Source organism: Ruditapes philippinarum, unplaced genomic scaffold (assembly GCF_026571515.1).
Source record: "Ruditapes philippinarum isolate M1 unplaced genomic scaffold, ASM2657151v2 ctg1251_1_1_1_1, whole genome shotgun sequence".
NCBI classification, from domain to species: domain Eukaryota; kingdom Metazoa; phylum Mollusca; class Bivalvia; order Venerida; family Veneridae; genus Ruditapes; species Ruditapes philippinarum.
Window position 1 is genome coordinate 661 of NW_026859643.1, and position 18,925 is coordinate 19,585.

An 18,925-nucleotide genomic window follows, 5' to 3' on the forward strand; every position below is an offset into this window, starting at 1 on the left:
AAAATTTTAAGTTCCAGGGAGGTAATTCTGATAAATTTTGTGCTAAAGTTGTAAACTTTGTCACATATGATGTGGTTGATGACATATATTTAAAGTTTGAAGAAAATACCTTAAGAAATAAAGAACTTATAGTGAAAAAACTGAAAAACTAGAATCAGAAATCTTGAAATTCAGTCTATTTGTTGCCATAGCAACCAGAATTTTCAATACAGGAAGATAAGAAAAGAATGTGCATAATTTCCATAATGCCATCTACCAATATGTCAAGTTTCATAAAAATATTTTCAGTAATTTTTGCGTTATCACTGGATCAAGGTTATGTGTAAAATTTGCCATATTTTCAGTCTATTTGTTGCCATAGCAACCAGAATTTAAAAAGAAAAAGACGTGCATAATCTCCATACTGCCATCTATCCATATATCAAGTTTCATAAAAATATTTTCAGTACTTTTTGCAGTATCGCGGGATCCAGGTTATGTGTAAAATTTGCCATATTTTCAGTCTATTTGTTGCCATAGCAACCAGAATTTTCAACATAGGAAAAAAAGAAAAAGACGTGCATAATCTCCATACTGCTATCTATCCATATATCAAGTTTCATTAAAATATTTTCAGTACTTTTTGCGTTATCGCGGGATCCAGTTTTGTGGACGGACGGACTGACGGACGGACGGACAGACGGACGGACGGACAGACGGACGGACGGAGGGTAAACCTAAAGTCCCCTCCGGTAAACGGGTAGGGGACTAATAAAGATGTCATGTAAAAATCAAAGTTATCTACAATAAAAAATATTATAAATATTTACAGATATAATAATGCAATAACTATTGAATAATGTATGGATATTTACCTGGTCTCTTTTTGTCACAAGTACAGATCAGTCTGCTGAATCTACTACCATGTTTTTTCTGTAGTTTTATGTGTGTATAACACTGGGTCAATGTATACTGGTAGGTGGATACCCAACGACGATCATGTACTATACATTTCGTAGGACACGGATCACCAGCTTCTGTATCATTCAAATCAACTGAATGTACCAAAGTTGAAGATCCAGCCATCTGATTGGTAGACAGGGATGATGCTCCAGCCATCTGATTGGTTGACTGGGAAGATGTTCCAGCCATCTGATTGGTTGACCGAGACAAGCTACTAGCGCCTGCTTGGTTAGCCTACAAGGGAAGAAAAAAAAACTTACTCAGTGTCACATTTTGTAACACTGGCTTTGATCAGTGGCATTTTCTTTCAAACTTGACAATTGTCTTACAAATAAAAAATGTAGTTAATATTAATTTTTGTTCAGTGTTTTTTTTTCTTTTGCAATGTAAATAAAAGAAAGAAAAATGCAAAGCCATCACAAACTGCAAAATTAGAATATTGTAAATCAAAATTTTCTCTTAAAAATTCTGAAGTGGCAAGCAAATATGTTTTGTTTTTTTGTACAATAATACAATGAAGCAGAGTAAGCGGCAGAACGTAAAACAAAATAAAAATATAAACAGTGAACCTGACATTAATCTTGTGTATCATTATTCAAATTTCGTTATTCTGTATTACAAGACAAATTGTATGTTTATATTGTAATTTTATCCTTAGAAAGAAATTCAAAAGAAAATGTCCTGATTCAATCCAGCAAATTGTTTTTTACCATTCTATCCAACTACGACACCTTCAATGCATAACCAGGTTATTTATGATCCTGTTATACAAATATTTAAGAAATTTCTTTCTCTTTTTCCCTCTAATCTTAATGTTAACTGACTGTTTGCTGTTCACTCTATAGCTCTGTATATTCTCTATATGTATTTGCTACTTTGTCTCCTAGGATATAGAAAACACCCTATGTGTATTGCATTAACTTGACATATGTGTAATGTGTTTTTTTTTTGGTTTTTTTTTGTATCTCCAGCATAAAGAAAGAATGAATTTTATAGTTATTCCAAAATTTCAAGGATTGTTCCTAACAATTTGAAAAATTCATATCATGACTTTCGACATTTTCAAATGTGACCTTGACCATTGGGATAGAGACCTAATTCTTGCTTTCAACACATTGCTGTGTGCAAAATATTAATCTATGCATATTTATTTTAAAATCTACGACTGAATGATAAATTTATGAAAAAAATTCATTTGAAGTCAGTGTGACCTTGACCTTTGAGCTATATGTACAGACTTTGATCTTGCATATGTGACAAATCATCTATATGTGCTTCACATATATGAGAAAAAAAATTAAAATGCTATCCATAAATGAAATGAAAATGGAGTGGACATATTAAAAGGCTGACTGAAAGATGTTTTATCCCCATAAGTAACCTCTTAACACTCCATAAGCATCTATTTTCTCTCCATAAGTACTGTCTGTGCAAACTGGCAGAAGAACATCTTTCTATTTGGATACTTAGGTGGCTACTCTTTTGTTCTCCCTATTGCTCTTTAAGACAGAAAAATAGCTACATAAATGCTCCTGGTATGAATGACATCAAAATGAAAGTACAGTTACCTATTGTTTCAGTATCCACCAAAGTATTTGAATATAAGCATAGGCAGAATCTGCTAAATGACCTTAAACTTTGGTACTTAGGTGGCTACTTTTTTGTTTTGCTAGCCATGTTTGAGAAAAAGTAGCCGCCATGCAAGGGCTTTCTGAATGAATAGCATCAAAGGAAATTTACTTTTACCTTTTGTTTAGAGTTGCTATTAGTTTGACAGGACTAATAGACCATGGAAAAACTACATATATATTTGCTTTCCAATGTGGGGGAGAATAAAATTTTAAAGCTTGTACTTTAAATATGAGCTGTTATTCTGTGTACACATAAAAACAGATTTAGAAATTCAAATATCTAAATCAATACAAAATATAAGTAATAAGGTAATCCATTTATAAATCTTTATCACTCAGACACTTAATTTTTCTTTTATCTATTATATGCAAGGTTGTCACAATTTAACAATTTCATTAGTCAAACACTTATTACTTGAATGTTGTCATATATCAACTAAAGGCACACTTTCAATTTTTGTTTTCTTTTTTGACACACATATGCACTATAAACTATTCATGTCCAAAACCATACAACCAACATATCCAAAACCATACAACATTCGATTACACAGTACTTTACATACAGGTCATTCTGACATTTTGCTTTTTTTAGCACTTGGTTCACTCTGATCTCTTTTATATATAGTACTCACTTGGCTGCCACTTGAAGTTGATTTAGGGACAGCCCCTAAACTTTGTCCAATTGAAAGATTCGCAATATTAACAGCTGTTGTTTGTGGCTGATTCTGGAATAAAATACCCGTACAATGTATTAAATACATACGTGTATATCCTTTATTGTATAAATTCTGTGTGCACCTATAGCATAATTAAACCGGTACATGTACAAATATTTTTGTCTGAAAAATGGCCCAAACTGATTCAGTAATTGGCTGTAGTGTATTTAAATGGGTACAATTTTTCTTCTCCTCAAAACCTTGCCAATTCTTAATTTTATTAACTGAATTTTGGTATAATTATATAGTATTATCTAGGTTGAAAGTTAAAATAATGAATGTGCATACACAAAATAATAAGATGCAATGACTTTAAAAAATACATAATTGTAAACAATTCAAATTCATACCTTTGCTGATTAGGTTTCGTGGAGAGAAAAATTATATCCATTTAAATATGCTACAGGAAATCACTGTAAAATTGTCCAGATGCCGAAAGAATATGAGCCACGTCACGATAAAACCAACATAGTGGGTTTGCGACCAGCATGATCCAGACCAGCCTGCGCATCCGCGCAGTCTGATCAGGATCCATGCTGTTCGCTATCAGTTTTTTCTACTTGTAATAGAGTTGGTAAGCGAAAACAGCATGGATCCTGATCAGACTGCATGGATGCGCAGGCTGGTCTGGATCCATGCTGGTCGCAAACCCATTATGTTGGTTTTGTCGTCACGTGGCTCATATGTCATTATTATAGGTTATCAAATAATGGCTAACAATAATGCATCTGCACTAAGAAATCTTTTAAAAAAATTGGAGCAAGGCCATTATTGATACAAAGACCATGATTTAACACTACATGGAATCAGCCCATTAAAAATCAAAGCGCCAATGCACTGGAGTATATACTCAAAGGGTCTATGCAGCTTGTAAAGTTTTCAATTTTATGATTCAGTTGACTTTAAAAGCTATTTCAATGTCAAACATTTACAAAGAGTTCCAAAGAACAAAGCCATGACAATTTAAGCAAATCAATAATTTAACCTTGAGAGTCAATTAATGGTCAACGTCATATCAAATAATTCAACAAGCCAGTTTTGCCATATGTATTTTTTGTCCAAGTATGTATTAATTAATTTTGTAAATAAGAACCTGTTGAACCGGGTGATGCTCCCCGAATAGCTTTTGGACAGAGAAAAGTATATCTCTTATAGTTTCAGAGTTATGTCCCAGACAAAGATCAAAGTGCAATAATTCCAAACTTAGGCAAGACAGAGCTACTGTCCTTTCCACTGCTCATCTACCTAATGATATCTATCTACCTACAAAGTTTCTTGTTCATATCTCTTATAATGTCAGAGTTATGTAACAGACAAAGTTCAATATCTAAATACATGTATAAACCAAGGGCAATTACTCCAAAATTAGGCAAGGCAGAGTTACAGTTCTTGTGCACTGCACATCTACCCATTGAGATCTATCTACCTACAATATCTATTATACTTTCAGAACTATGTCCTTGACAATGTTCAAAGTGTAAAAATGGACAAAGGGCAATAACTCCAAAATTTGGCAAGGCAGAGTTATGATCCTTTTGTAATGCACATCTACCCATTGAAATCTGTCTACCTACAAAGTTTCATGTTGATATTTCTTAAAGTTTTAGTTATGTCCTTGACAAAGTTCAAAGTATAAAAAAGAACAAAGGACAACGACTCCAAAATAAGGCAAGGCAGTTATGGTTTTTGGGCATTGCACATCTACCAAATGAAATCTTTCTTCCTACAAAGTTTCATGTTGATACCTCTTGTTGTCCCAGACAAGAAAAGTGGACGGACAAAGCGGCAACTATATACTCACCCTTCGCGGAGCATAAAAACAAAATAATGATAGAGTCTGATTTAAGCAAATTTTAATAATTTGACTTTGACATTCATGGTCAAATAAAAGTCAAGGTCTTATTTGAACTAGAAGGGTTTTCGTCACAAAAACATATGTCTCCCGAAACTATTTTTAGCTCTTGCAGCCATTTTGTGCAGCAAAGCGGAACATGATGGTGATGTGCACAACTAGGGATGGTACTGATCACTCCTGTAAAGTTTAGTTGAAATCCCACCAGTAGTTTGACCTGTGAAGGCTGGACAAGATATTTACTTTTTTCTGCTCTGGTGGCCATTTTGTGCAGCAAAGCGGAACATGTCAGTGATGTGCACAACTAGGGTTGGTACTGATCACTCCTGTAAAGTTTGGTTGAAATGACACCAGTAATTTGACCTGTGAAGGGAGGACAAGCTTAATTCGGACCTTACGACAACCGGACGGACAGACAGACGGCAAGCCAAAAACAATATGTCTCCCAAAAATTTTGAGAGACATAATCACTCAATATACCAGTTTGTCATAACTTAAAGGTTCTTTGCTCCAAGTATAAATTAAATCCACATATAAAATACAAAGTAATAGCCAACTCATTTGACCTTTAGTGTCAAGGTCAAATTAAGGTCAATGTCAAGTTCAATCAAATCTCCTTAATTGTCTGGTCCCACATGTCTTTCTGCACATTAGATATCTTAATGATGCACCCATATTTTATCCACAGGCACGAGTATCGGACCTGGGATGAAAATATATGACCAGATTGATAATAAAACCTGTGTTCATCTTAAAAATGTCAAAAACCAAAAAAAAAAAATGTAAAAAATGACCCCCTTTAAAATATACTCTTAACTTATAGTATATTTTAAAGGGGGTCATTTTTTACATTTTTTTTTTTTGGTTTTTGACATTTTTAAGATGAACACAGGTTTTATTATCAATCTGGTCATATATTTTCATCCCAGGTCCGATACTCGTGCCTGTGATTTTATCAATTCATTAAAATTCTTAAAGTAATTAAGTTAAAAAAAAACAACTTTTTCCATGTAAATTTATATTTTCCAAAAAAAGTTTATATCCAAGCCATTTTTTCTTGCTTTAATATTTCTTGATAAAAAAAATAAAATAAAATTGAACACTTTTCAACCATGCAAAGCTTACTATTTCATTTCCATGTATTCTAGGTACATAATTATTATCTACCATTATTATTTATACTTTAAACCAGGGCTTAATCTAAAATATCAATTCCCATTTTATTTTTAATACTTCCTTATTGTAAAAAACAAATATAACACATTTGCAATATCCTTGCTTAAAGTATCGTTTTATTATGATATCATTTTCAAGTTTCCAGCTTGTTTATTTTTAAAATTATTTGAGATAGACAGTATACATGAAAATTTCTTATTTTAGAATCAAATATGGATATAAATAGAATTTTAAAAATAAATATGGAAAAACCCATGATTTACTATTTATTGCTCAAAATAAAAGGAAATCCCCACCAACATGCAATAACATTGTTTTTGCTATTAATAGCATCAAGGGAGAATAATCATATTTATCATTTCAACTTTTGAATATACAGAGTGAAGCACCTTGAATTTTCGATATTCAATACAGTTTTGAGCCATTAAAAGTTTAAACATTCTAAGCAAGGAAATAATTAAATAACATTTTTTTTCTGTTCCTTTGCATTACCTTCGTATGTCGTAAGAAAGTACAAATATATACCTCAGTCATTGCGCAAATTCCTATGTACCTATAGCCTAAGACTTACCAATGCATTTTTCAATTCATTGAAAGCTTGAATCTGGCTAATCAATGAGAATTTCTTTGTGATAGCTCGGTAACGTGTACTAGGATTATCTTCATAATGTTTGGATATGTCGTTAAAAGCTGTTGAAGAATTAAAGGTATCAACTGCCTCTACCAGTTCTTTGTATTCTTCTTTAAGCTACAAAGAAAATCATTTTCAAATGAACACAAATCACCTTTTATCCCTCAAAAGAGATCTCTCAATATCTGATTAAAGTACTAATTAATTATATGAAATACATATAGCAGTCAAAGTTTCAGACATTGGTTTGCTTCTGTTTATTATAAATATTTCTTAACATAAATACAAATGTAGAATAACAAGCATTTCAAAGATTCCTGTAAATCTATTTTGATTTATCATATGATTGTAAATAAAAGGAGAAACAAAACAATTAGAGCTGTCAGAAGGGACAGCACGCTCCATAAATCTTATACTGAACATAGTAAAAGCAAAACTATCAACAACAAAAAAAAGATTTGAAATCAATATAATATTATTTTATTATCAATATCAACTCAAAGGTCCAACTGATATATGCATTTCAATGAAAAGCAAAACATTAACATATCATGAGAAATTGTAGTTCTTAGATAACATTATTGAATCTTAAAACTGAAGTAGTCTAGATCCTGAAGTAAAATAATGAAAATAGTAAACAAATAACATTTTAATGTAAAATTCTAAGATAAAACTTTCCTATTACTTTGTCATATATAATGGTAATGGTGACACGGAACAAATGTCTTACAGGCCCAATATTCCTCAGAAATGCTTTAATTTTTACTTCTCAAAAGCGTTGTAATTTTCATGTACTTTCATATTATGCAAAAAGTTACTCATCGGCCAATTACCTGAACCGTCTGTTTCATCTGTTGCTTTTTGGCAATAAATTCATTTATAGTGAATTTAAGTATTATGTATACCTTTATAACAAATTATTTCACATTTATTGCAATTTTCCTCAGGTAACAAGTATCTAACATTCTTTAAAACTATTATCTAAACATTATAAAATTTATGTTTGCCCTTTCAAAAGAGGTAAAAAAAATTTTGTTTATGAGGCATAATGTGCCTTTAACTAGCTACCTATAGTAACAAAGGAGGTACTGGGATAAAAGTAAAAAAAAAAAGAGCAATTCCTAAGTAAAATTGATAAAAGTTAACAAAAAAAAAAAGAAAAAAAAAGGAGCAATTATTAAGTAAAGTTCTAGGTGTAAAGTGGAGATAATTTTGTAAATATAGGTGCAAGGGTTATGAATATTTATCTATCATATATGATGTGGGTGGTGATGAGGATTATATTATTTAAACTTTAAAGTAAATCCCTCAAGAAATAAAAAAGTTATATAATTCATAAAATGTATATTTTACTGCAAAAAAAAATAATCAGAAATCAGTACTGTACATTAAAAAGACTCACATACTAAAATTTATGAAGATTCTCTTTAAACAACAGTAACAACAAAACAAAACAAAAGCAACAATTAAATCACAAAATTGTTAAATTTTACACATATAAATGTAGAATAACAGAAAATATATATCATATTTTTTTTTAACCACATTTAAGGCCCATTTAATATTACTTTTTTTGTACATAATATATCCATTTTACAATTATTAGTTTTACATAACATACATTATATAATAATATACATTATTATACAAATATGTTGTTGCATCAGTAGATATTATTTTTAAATAATTACTTTCTAAAAGCTTTAACATGAATAATAATATATAACACAAACCGAAAAATATATTTACAAAAAAAAACAACAAAATTTTTCTCCTTCTAATGCGTGCATTATAAATTATATTTACTGTACCTCGGTCTGATTCATCTGATCAACTTCGTCATACACGGACAACACCTCTGGGGTTATTTCCTCGTCATCCGATGGCACATAAGCTTCAACGTTTTCTTGCGTATCTTTTGCAAAATCTATCAATTCTTTAGCGATCGTGTCCAGATCCGACATATTTTCGGTCGTCTTCTTTATTGTGGCCTTAAGTTTTTCCTCGTCATCTATTTTAACCTTATCAAATCGAACGTGACATTTTTTACTTTTCATAAAACCCATGATGTTTCTACCGCAGAACCCAATAAGCTGACCAAGTAACTCTGGTCTGTAGTCCTCTAGCACAACTGTCTGTACCAGTTCACGTTTTTCTTTCTTCTTAGACTGCTCCTTTTTCGGTTTACGTGACTCCATAATACTGTAATCTTTCTCAATGACCTTTTGAAGTGTATATAGCAATTTCAGTGCACTTGATCTTGGAAAAGGCGGGGGTGATGAAGAATTATCATCGTTTATTTCCTTATCTTTTCTAAGCCATTCCATGATTTTTTTCAGTGTTGGTACATTGGCATTACCAATGTTGCTTGCAACGTAATTATCAATGAAGGCAATTGCCTGATGTAACTTCTCATTTGAAACATCATCCCAAGCTTGTGCTAAAATGGCAAAAAAAGATGCTTTATTACTATTACATTATAACTATTCATAGATATATCAAACTCTAAAAATATAATATAATAGTAGGTTTTCTTTTTTTTTCATGTGTGTCTGTGTGTTTTTCTTCATTCCTTTCCATACTGTGATATTATTTTAGCTTGAAGACTCCCAAAAAAAGAATGTGATATAAAAAGTACAAGTTAAGAAATTAAGTTTCTATGTTGAGCATTGCAATAAAAAGCAGAAAGCACAACAACAAAGAACAAATATAGCCTTACCGATATCTGGCCGACCAGCAACAGCGCCTACATCACACGTACACAGTAAATTGTTAAATCTTCCAATATAAATTTTGGGTAGAAGGGAGTCTCTTATCTTGTTTAACAGCTGCTGAATCCTTGGCTGCCACGTTTTATTGTGCTTAAAACACCTTGGAGGATTGCCACTTGCCGTTGATTTGCTACTTGCCGTTGATTTGCTACTTGCCATTGTTTACCACTGAAATTAGAATCAATCAAATACATGTGATATGAACTGAAAATCTTCATCTTCTGCTACAAACAAAGTATAGGTTAAAGTTATATAGCTTTCAAAAAATGAAAATACAGAGTACATTTGTAGGTGTATTATTTTGTTTCAAAGGTAATAATGTCAGACTTAAATTCATTCTTCTAGAATATAATTAAATATTTATAAAGAAAGTAGAATGATATGTATATTGTATTTAAACTCTGTTAAGGACCTATGCTACTAGTACATCCACTGCTCTATAATAATGATGATATATTTGTCATGGTATAAAACTGCTCACTAAGAACAGATGTGTACGCAGCAGCATAGCTTAGTAGGTAGAGCCGCTTATTGGGTCTCTGGTTCAAGTCCCAATCGCAAGCTTCCAGTTTACAAAGTTAAAATTCCAAAATTGGGTAACAAATTATATAGCTACAAGACTTTTTAAAAAGTATATGTAGTATAGTAGTGGTGTGCAGTTTCACAAAGCTTGTGTTTCAGATTATGTATATTTTGCGCATTTTATAAAGTTCTGAACGTATTGTTAATTGGATACGGGTGTGACTGGAAAACACCTGACAATGCTCTATAAAGTGCGTGATTTATACATAACCTATAACACAAGCTTTGTTTCCGATTTTGCTTCATCAAATTCATGTGAACAAATTTATTATGACAATATTTAGCGGTCTCTTGCATCTGCGAGGTTCGATTACATCGGCAAAGTTTATCTTGAAAATCATGTTAAATATGCAGTTCAAGTAGCAAAGTATGCCAGTCAAGTAGAAATTTGATGCAGGACGAGTGGCTCTGAAATGAATTTTCTATCCCTGGCCTGCAGGACAAGCAACTACCAAATTGAATGTTGGCGTCCAATTCACAGCCCATCAATCAATAAGCCTAGTGTTTAAAATTATATGCTGTTTAAGTTTAGTGTCATATATAAATGCACCCATTTTAATTTATATACTTTCAGTTAAATGTTCATGACTGATATCACGCTTAACTATGCGTATCTACTGTAGAGCATTTACAAGCAAAATACTACCTACAATGCAAGTGAAAAAATTTGGCAATTCTTGCATCTAATAGCAGTCTTCACTTAAAGTTATTTTTCAAAGACACTGCATCATGTTTACAGTACAGCGTTGCATGTAGTCATCATTTTGCTCAAAGTGAAAATTAAGTTCAAATTAAGTACAAATATGACATTGCTTTGCGGAATTTAAATTGCGAGACATTGAGTGGGTGTTTTCACAATTCTACTGGTATAATTCTCCTGTATATAAACATTTATATCACTTCATTTAACGTCATTTGTATGCATTACAATAGTTTTAACAATTAAGATCTTTAAAGGGGCCATGTGCATTACAAAAACTCACAATTAATGTCGATCAAGTTCCTTGATAAAATTTTTGGGATCCCAGCAGGAATGTCAACTTTCGTTTTCGCAAATTTTCCATGCGGAGCACCTCGCCATTAATGCATAGACTGGTCCCCTGCGCATTTTTAAAAATAGATGGGAACCATGATAGGACCATAATAGGACAGGGAACCAGATTAAATACTGGGCCGTAAATACTACCTGTAATCTTGTTCCCTGTCATGTTCTGATTAGAAATACGCAAATGTTGAGAAGCATAACAAGACAGAGAACCAAATTACATAAAAGTTCTGTTAATCTTGGACATACAAGACGACCCCTTTCGGGCCTATTAAATGACGGTCTCCGGTCTTCGACGGTCCCCGTCGATTTTTAGCAGTCTTTTGGTTTGATCTGAAAAGACTAAACATCAAAACACGGATTTATATTACATAAGTATATTACGTAATATAAATCCGTGATCAAAATTATCAGGACGATAGTCTTTAGTGTGAATATCTTGAACGATGAAAGGGACTAGAAGGAGGCAAATAAAAAGAAAAAAATACATTAATAATAGAGAAATTTATTAGTCGCCGGTTTCTAGAAACCGGCGACTATATTTGTAACAGTTTAATATTATATCTATGGTAGGAGAAGGCCTTAAAATCTGAAAATAAAAGCAAATCAATTACTGAACAATTAAGGACCACAATTATTTTTCAGAATCTTAAAAATTCAAAAATAAATTAACGTTGCTAAATGAAATGAAATATACAAATATTGACATCTTAAAAAGCAACATTACAATTTTCATAAAATGAATTAATAACGTATCCCTATGGACCAGTCATTGAATTTAGGGATACTTTTACTTTTTTCTAAGTGTCAAGCGTTGCTATTTTATGATTGATAAATCATGAATGATATTTAAAATGACACATTTAAATTATCCGGTTGTTTTATATCTTATGACACCTATTATATTTCATTATTTTATCTAATTATAAACAGATTCTCCCTGTTCTATTGTAAGAATCACGTGACTACACGTTGTATGTAAGTGTTATAGAATCTATTAATAGTAACAGATTGCTGATAAGACATACTAGTTGGAAAACGGTATGGGGGCTAATTAGATGCAAATGTATAAATAATTACAAAGTTATCTTGCATTAATCAGTTTCATATTTTATATCATTAGAAAGGATTAGTACATTAAAGAATTAAATAAATTTTCAAAACTTTTTCATTTTATCTTGGTAAAGGGTTAAATTTTGCCCTTTCTGTCAATGTTCAATAGTTTAGTTTAGGTTGAACATCACAAAATAGATTTATGCTAAAGAGGCACATTTATTGAAATAAATAGTGGTAATCGTCGTCTTCGTTATATTCCGTCGATTTCCGTCGCGCAGGTTACCAAAACGGTACGACACATAATAATGAAAACTAATAAAATATCTTTTTGTTAATATCTTATCGAACTGAAAGGCAATTAAACGTTAACTATATCGTATGTAACGACAGGAATATTGATTTCAACTAAATAGCTTATTTTTTTCGATAGCGCAAAAAAATAGTTTTATGAAAACTGCAATTTAAGGGATTTTCAAAGATTCGAATTTGGCCTACTAGGTCACAACTTCGTCCTATACTTACCACATATTAATTAATTTAATATCGAGATCTATACTATCAATAAAATCTTTAGCATAAATCATAATAAGTTACGTAAACTAACGTACGAAATACTTACTTAATAATCATAGCAGTTCCTTAACAATATTGCTAAGCAAGTTTGCTTCATATAATTTATGATGTTTTATTGTGAATAAACAGTTACTCAACATAAATTGTTCCTCTTTTCTTTATACCTGAACCATTAATTAAACTGATTTTTTTATATTTATGATAATACAGTCATTTTCTATCCGGCGACTTGATGCTTTAGCATCAAAATCTCTACTTGTAATACTGTGTCCTTATAAATCACCGTGCAGTAACGCAGGAATGTGCAATTAACGTAAAAATAATGCCGAATCCGCGGAACGCTATTTCCAAAACAAAATAATACAGTAAGTAAACGAACCAAAATATTTATTTCTAAATCAAATTTAAAGAAATTAATTAGCTTATACGACTGCTACGATATTTAACCAGCATTACAATCTTTTTTCCAGGAATTACTGTTTTAGATCATTCGCGAGAAAGATATCATGATTACTTTTTTCAATGTGACTTGTGTGTTTCGTCAAATAAATATGGACATTTAACACATTTAAAACGTTATTTTTTCGTATTTTGTATACTTAAAACATTTGTCAAACTACAAGTGTCGTATAACAATAGAAGGAAGCTGGTAAAATAGGATTTAGCTACTTTTAATGAGATAACCGCAGAACTTTGCTTTGAACAGTGCTAAATAAAATTCACGAATTCGGCGTTACCTTGTAAAACTGACCTCAATTACGTTTTATCTGCTAAATTAAGTGTAATACGACACTGCTAGTTTGGAAAATGCCTCAGGTACTTGTAAATGTACACCGAATATAAAAAATCATAAAGTAATATGTACGTTATTGTAATTAAAGATATCAACGAAACTAAAAATCGCCATCAATATGCTAGTCAGGTCGTCATTTTCACGATGATCTTGAAAAATACACATTTTCATGGAAAAACTTTTGAGAGGTTTAAGTAAAATGTCTCAGCAACCGTATGCGCTAACTCATTTCTCCCAATTTGATATCAGTTTGAGTACAATAAAAAATAAACGTCCATTTATTTATTGTAGTGCTCGTTTTAGCCACTGAATTGCACAATTTTACGTTACTTTTGCACAATTCCAGCGTTATTTGCACATTCCTGCGTTACTGCATATACACGGTGTAAAAGAAGTATTGAGAAATATTGATGCAATAAAATTTGCTCTTTCATATTCCGTATTTTCACTGTAATTTTTTCATTTTCACTGCAGTGAAACATATTCTTCTTCTTTCAGTACTGTACATAACCCGCTCTTGGGCATTAACATACAGAGTGTTGTGCGGCGAATAAGTGCAAGTTTAAAAGAAGAACAGTGTACTGTATTGAAAACTGAATATCATAGACTATTCTAATATTTATTTACAGAAGTATTAACAGAGGTCTTGCTATATTGCATGTATAATGTAAAGTGTCTATCAAAGAGGGCTCAGAGAGAGAGAGAGAGTTCTCAGAGTGTGCATATTTAATCAAGTAGGCGGAGCTAATCTCTAAATACTAACAACACTACAAACAGGTTAAAAATAAAATCAACTGGCATATTAGTGTCCCATGACTAGTCATTACCAGAATTTCTAAAATACTCGAAGATCATTTCAAAGCCAATAATACATCCACGAAAGAAATCAATGACAGCATTCAACAATTATTTCTATCAAGTAAATCATCAAATACTTCTGAAGAAAGTTCAAGTCATATTGACGGCAATCACGAACAGCATATTACACTACAACCTTAAGAAAGAAGTGACTGATAACGGAAATCACCCTTTACTGAAAGAGAATTTGTTGACCGATGAAAATTCAAGTTCAGTCTCTCATATGAATGGATTATTAGTATATTAAACATTTTTTTTTCTACACTGTGTAACACTTAAATCACTGCGCTTCAAATACTATATCAAACAATGATTCAAAGTGTATATAGGTCTTGATAATAATTCTAATCTTACTTCATCACATTGAAACACAAACAGTGTGTCGGTTAAGTTTGAAACTGCTTTCAATGAACATGTTAGTAATTATGCTACATTTACTTTCGGTACAAAAGGTTTATAACATTTAAGTTTTCTAAGCGTACAATATCTTATGCCCAAAATTGATGAAATACATGTACGTATGATACTTAATGAACCAAATGCTTCAGATATTTTTGGTTTATGCGAAACATTTTTATGTGCTTCAATTGGATAAGGATCTCAAAATTGATTATTAAAGTTTTGAAAGGAGACACCATACAATGTGTTATATGTGTTCTATACAATATGATTGAAGCATTATTTAACAAAAAATGCGCCTATAAAAGTGTATTTATAAACCAGATTGATTTTCTTAGTACTCTGACGAAATTAAAGAGCCCGCAATAGAAGAGAACACTATAAATGTTGTAAAGACAGGATTAACTATAAGTTATGGATAAATAAATACCAAAAGAATAAGAAAATGTTCTTTAACATGACAGTTGAAGATTTGATAAATTTTTACGGCAAAATTTAAAACATATCAAATGAGTATAAGGAGCAATCGTCTTTACCAATCATTTTAAACATTATTGATGATATATTTTAATGAAATGTTAATGCTGCAAATGCCTTAAATAAACATTTTACGGAAATTTTAAAGGTAATAAATGATTTTTAATTTTAATCTTAACAATTTTTCGTATTTAAAGGAATTTCTAGATAAAAAAGTTAAACATTAGCATTTTTACATTGATTTAATAAACACATTTAATGTGTATAAAGCTATTCATGTATATCTTTTACGAAAATTATTGTTTGGATTTTAAAAAGAATACCGTCAAAATGCTTGTATGAAATAAATATGGTAATTAATTGCCTCAAAGCGAGTGGCACGTGCACAAATCATTGCTAAACGGATAAAACCATACTTAAAATAGGAAAATAACATTTGGTTCCGGAACATTTTATTCTGTTTATGTACATTTTCATGTGTGTTAAATAATAGTAACATTCTATGTTACAACCTTTTCGGGAATCTACCATATAATAATAGAATCAATATAATTTTACTGTTATATAAATTTTATAAAAAATCTCCTGGCATTGATGGAATTGGTCCTGATATGTAAAAATATGTAAAGACTCTTTATAGGAACATTCCCAGTAAAAATTGAAACTAGCAATTTAACGTTATACATGTACTTTTACGCAAAGAGGGAGCTAATTAAGTGAAACCCAAAAAATTATAGGCAAATATTTATTCTCCCAACCATTTTCGGAGACATCATTCTTGCCAAACGGCTTTGATCCGCCTTATAGATTCTTGACTTACCAATATTGGTGATGAAAATGTAATTTGGTGCTTTATTTCTATATTAAAAAAAACCCTTTGATTTCGTTGAACATAATAACAGGGCACCCATTAGTGAAAGTTAGGGAGTCAGTTACTCCTGATTTTGTCTTGTGACTTCCAGAATATATTGCTTCCCTTCTTTACATATATAACGTGACTTCCAGTGTCAGACATTTTAAGTCTTTGACTTCCAAATTTTGGAACTTAATTGAAGCCCTGCAATTTACTGATTCACTAAACAACTAAAACTTTATCATTTTTCTGAAAATTCGGTACATTTTTTCCAATCTTATTTATCGAACAGAGAGCAGACTGTAAAAGTAAACAATAAAAAATCTAAACGCTTGCCTGTTAGATCATGTGTACCACAGGGGTCAATTTAAGGTCCTATACTGTTTCTTTTTATGTGAATGATATATCAGTCACTACGAATTCAGAAATGTATATGTATGCAGATGATACTATATTACACAAAGATGACCAAAGTTTGAGTAATATAAGTCCGGAATGGTGCACTCTCAATAAGACCATTAATCCAGAATAGACAACTTGCATGAGAATTGAATCAAAATGACAAATAAATGACAAAGGTTATCTTTTTCTGCATACTGAGAATTCCAGTGTAATAATGTTGCAGGCTCGGTTTGATTGAGCCTGTTCATGGATGGTAATGGAAATTGCAAGTTACCGTCCACGCCCCCTAGCACGTACCGGCTTAAGCAGAATTCAATATATAATAATGGTAATGGTGAAATTTTGAATTTAGAAACATCCGCAGATCTGTTTATATCTACATGTAAATAGAATATCGAATTTTACAAAAAAGAACCGCCAGAATTATTCTAAAAACAAAACGTAAAAAATTAATTCTCTTGAAATGATCCAAAATCTAAAATGGATATCTTTTTCGTCTAGATGTTATAACTTTTTTGAATTGTGGTGTATAAAGCGACCAGCATATATTTCTGATCTAATTGTTATCTCAGAATAAAACTTACTTACTAAAATCAACAGATAAAACAGCATGCATAAACGACCCGAAACAAATTATATGAAACATACTTTTTATTATTCTAGTATGAAGTTATGGAACACTATTCCTTTCGAAATAAGAAATTCTACAAGTCTTAAATTGTATAAAATCATATTTCAAACATTTATTTTCATCAAAAGAAGAATTATAGACAATATACCTATACCATATATATTATTATGTCTGTCTCCTTTGTTAGTTAAGATGTAATTGACAATTAAGGTCCGTGGATGTGCTGAATGATATTGTCTTTATAATTGCTTGTAATATGTCTATTTTTATGTTTATTGAAGGCCTTTTTGAAAATAAGATTTTGCATATCATATGTGTTATCTCTGATGTTTTGATGTAATGTCTTAATAAGATACCTTCGTTAGTTTATTATATTATTGGCGTCCGCGCCGAAGCGCGGCGCCTTCGGCGCGGACGCCTTATGGAATGAAATCAGATTTTGCGAAAGGGCGACAGCAACTTCTCGAGCATAATAAAAGCCGATCATTCCGATCGGTATGAGGTGGCTTGATTATTTATTAAGAATGAAATGTCGCGATATGTTACAATGAATAGCGAACTGGAGAATTTCGCAATGCAAACATTTTCAAATGAAATAACCTTCTCCATCAATAAATCGCGCTCTTCGGGTTTTTTTATTTATCATTTTGTAGTACACAGTGGGTTATCATGGTATGTTATTGTTGTACATGTATCCTAGAAAGATCAGTTGATGACCTAAATATTCCAAAAAATCTATTTATAGATATATCTATTTATCACTCCTATCGGTAATTATCGGTCTCTCCCGGGATTTACTAGTGACCGGCGAATAGTACCACACGTTTATTGTCCGGTCTCTCCCGGTTTTGGAGTAGAGATATCGTTACAATTAGAAAAAAAAACAACAACAATAGCATGTTTCATTTTATCTATATGAGATAAAAACAATAAATATGTACACGGATTTATATGTAATATAAATCCGTGATATGTACAATAATTGAGAAAAAGGTACATTTTTATGGTATTAAAATGACATTATCAGCTTTGAAACATTTTATTTAATTTGTTATCCGTGTTTAGTAAAGATGCCGAGGAATTATTCAAAGTTACAAATTAGATTTTATGAATTATTCAATTGATTGATAATTTAAAAAATGATAAAGAAAAATACAAATGTACATGGTTTAAAAATAAACAATATTATATATTAAAAGATAAACCATAATTTACTGACTTTTTCCAGTTAAGCTTTGACTTATAATCGTCGGTCAATATGACAATCGAATTCTTAAAATTTATTTAACAATTTTAATAAAAAGAGTAGTAAAAACTCAGTATTAAAATAGCACATTAAACACAAAAAAAGAAAAGAAAACAATATTCATAAAATTTGTATTTTTTCATTAAAATTAATAGATATTACAATTATTGTATAATAAACAATTATGCTCAACTTGATCAACATGGTAATATAACCAGTGTCATATTTTTACTAACTTAAAGTGTGAACAGATACCTTAAGAGGGGGTCTTCGCTAATAGCGATAACA

At 31.1% G+C, this 18,925-nt stretch overlaps 1 protein-coding gene across 1 annotated transcript; it reads right to left on the reverse strand.

The window, feature by feature from the left end:
• Positions 1 to 854: 854 nt before the first annotated feature.
• Positions 855 to 11,444, reverse strand: LOC132757329 (uncharacterized; the record flags this gene model as incomplete). The annotated part of the gene is given in 6 exon segments (XM_060748580.1): positions 855 to 1,176; positions 3,209 to 3,301; positions 6,892 to 7,068; positions 8,763 to 9,391; positions 9,671 to 9,890; positions 11,288 to 11,444. Coding segments are annotated over 5 exon segments (1,432 nt in total), but the record flags the coding sequence as incomplete, so codon positions are not given.
• Positions 11,445 to 18,925: the final 7,481 nt, after the last annotated feature.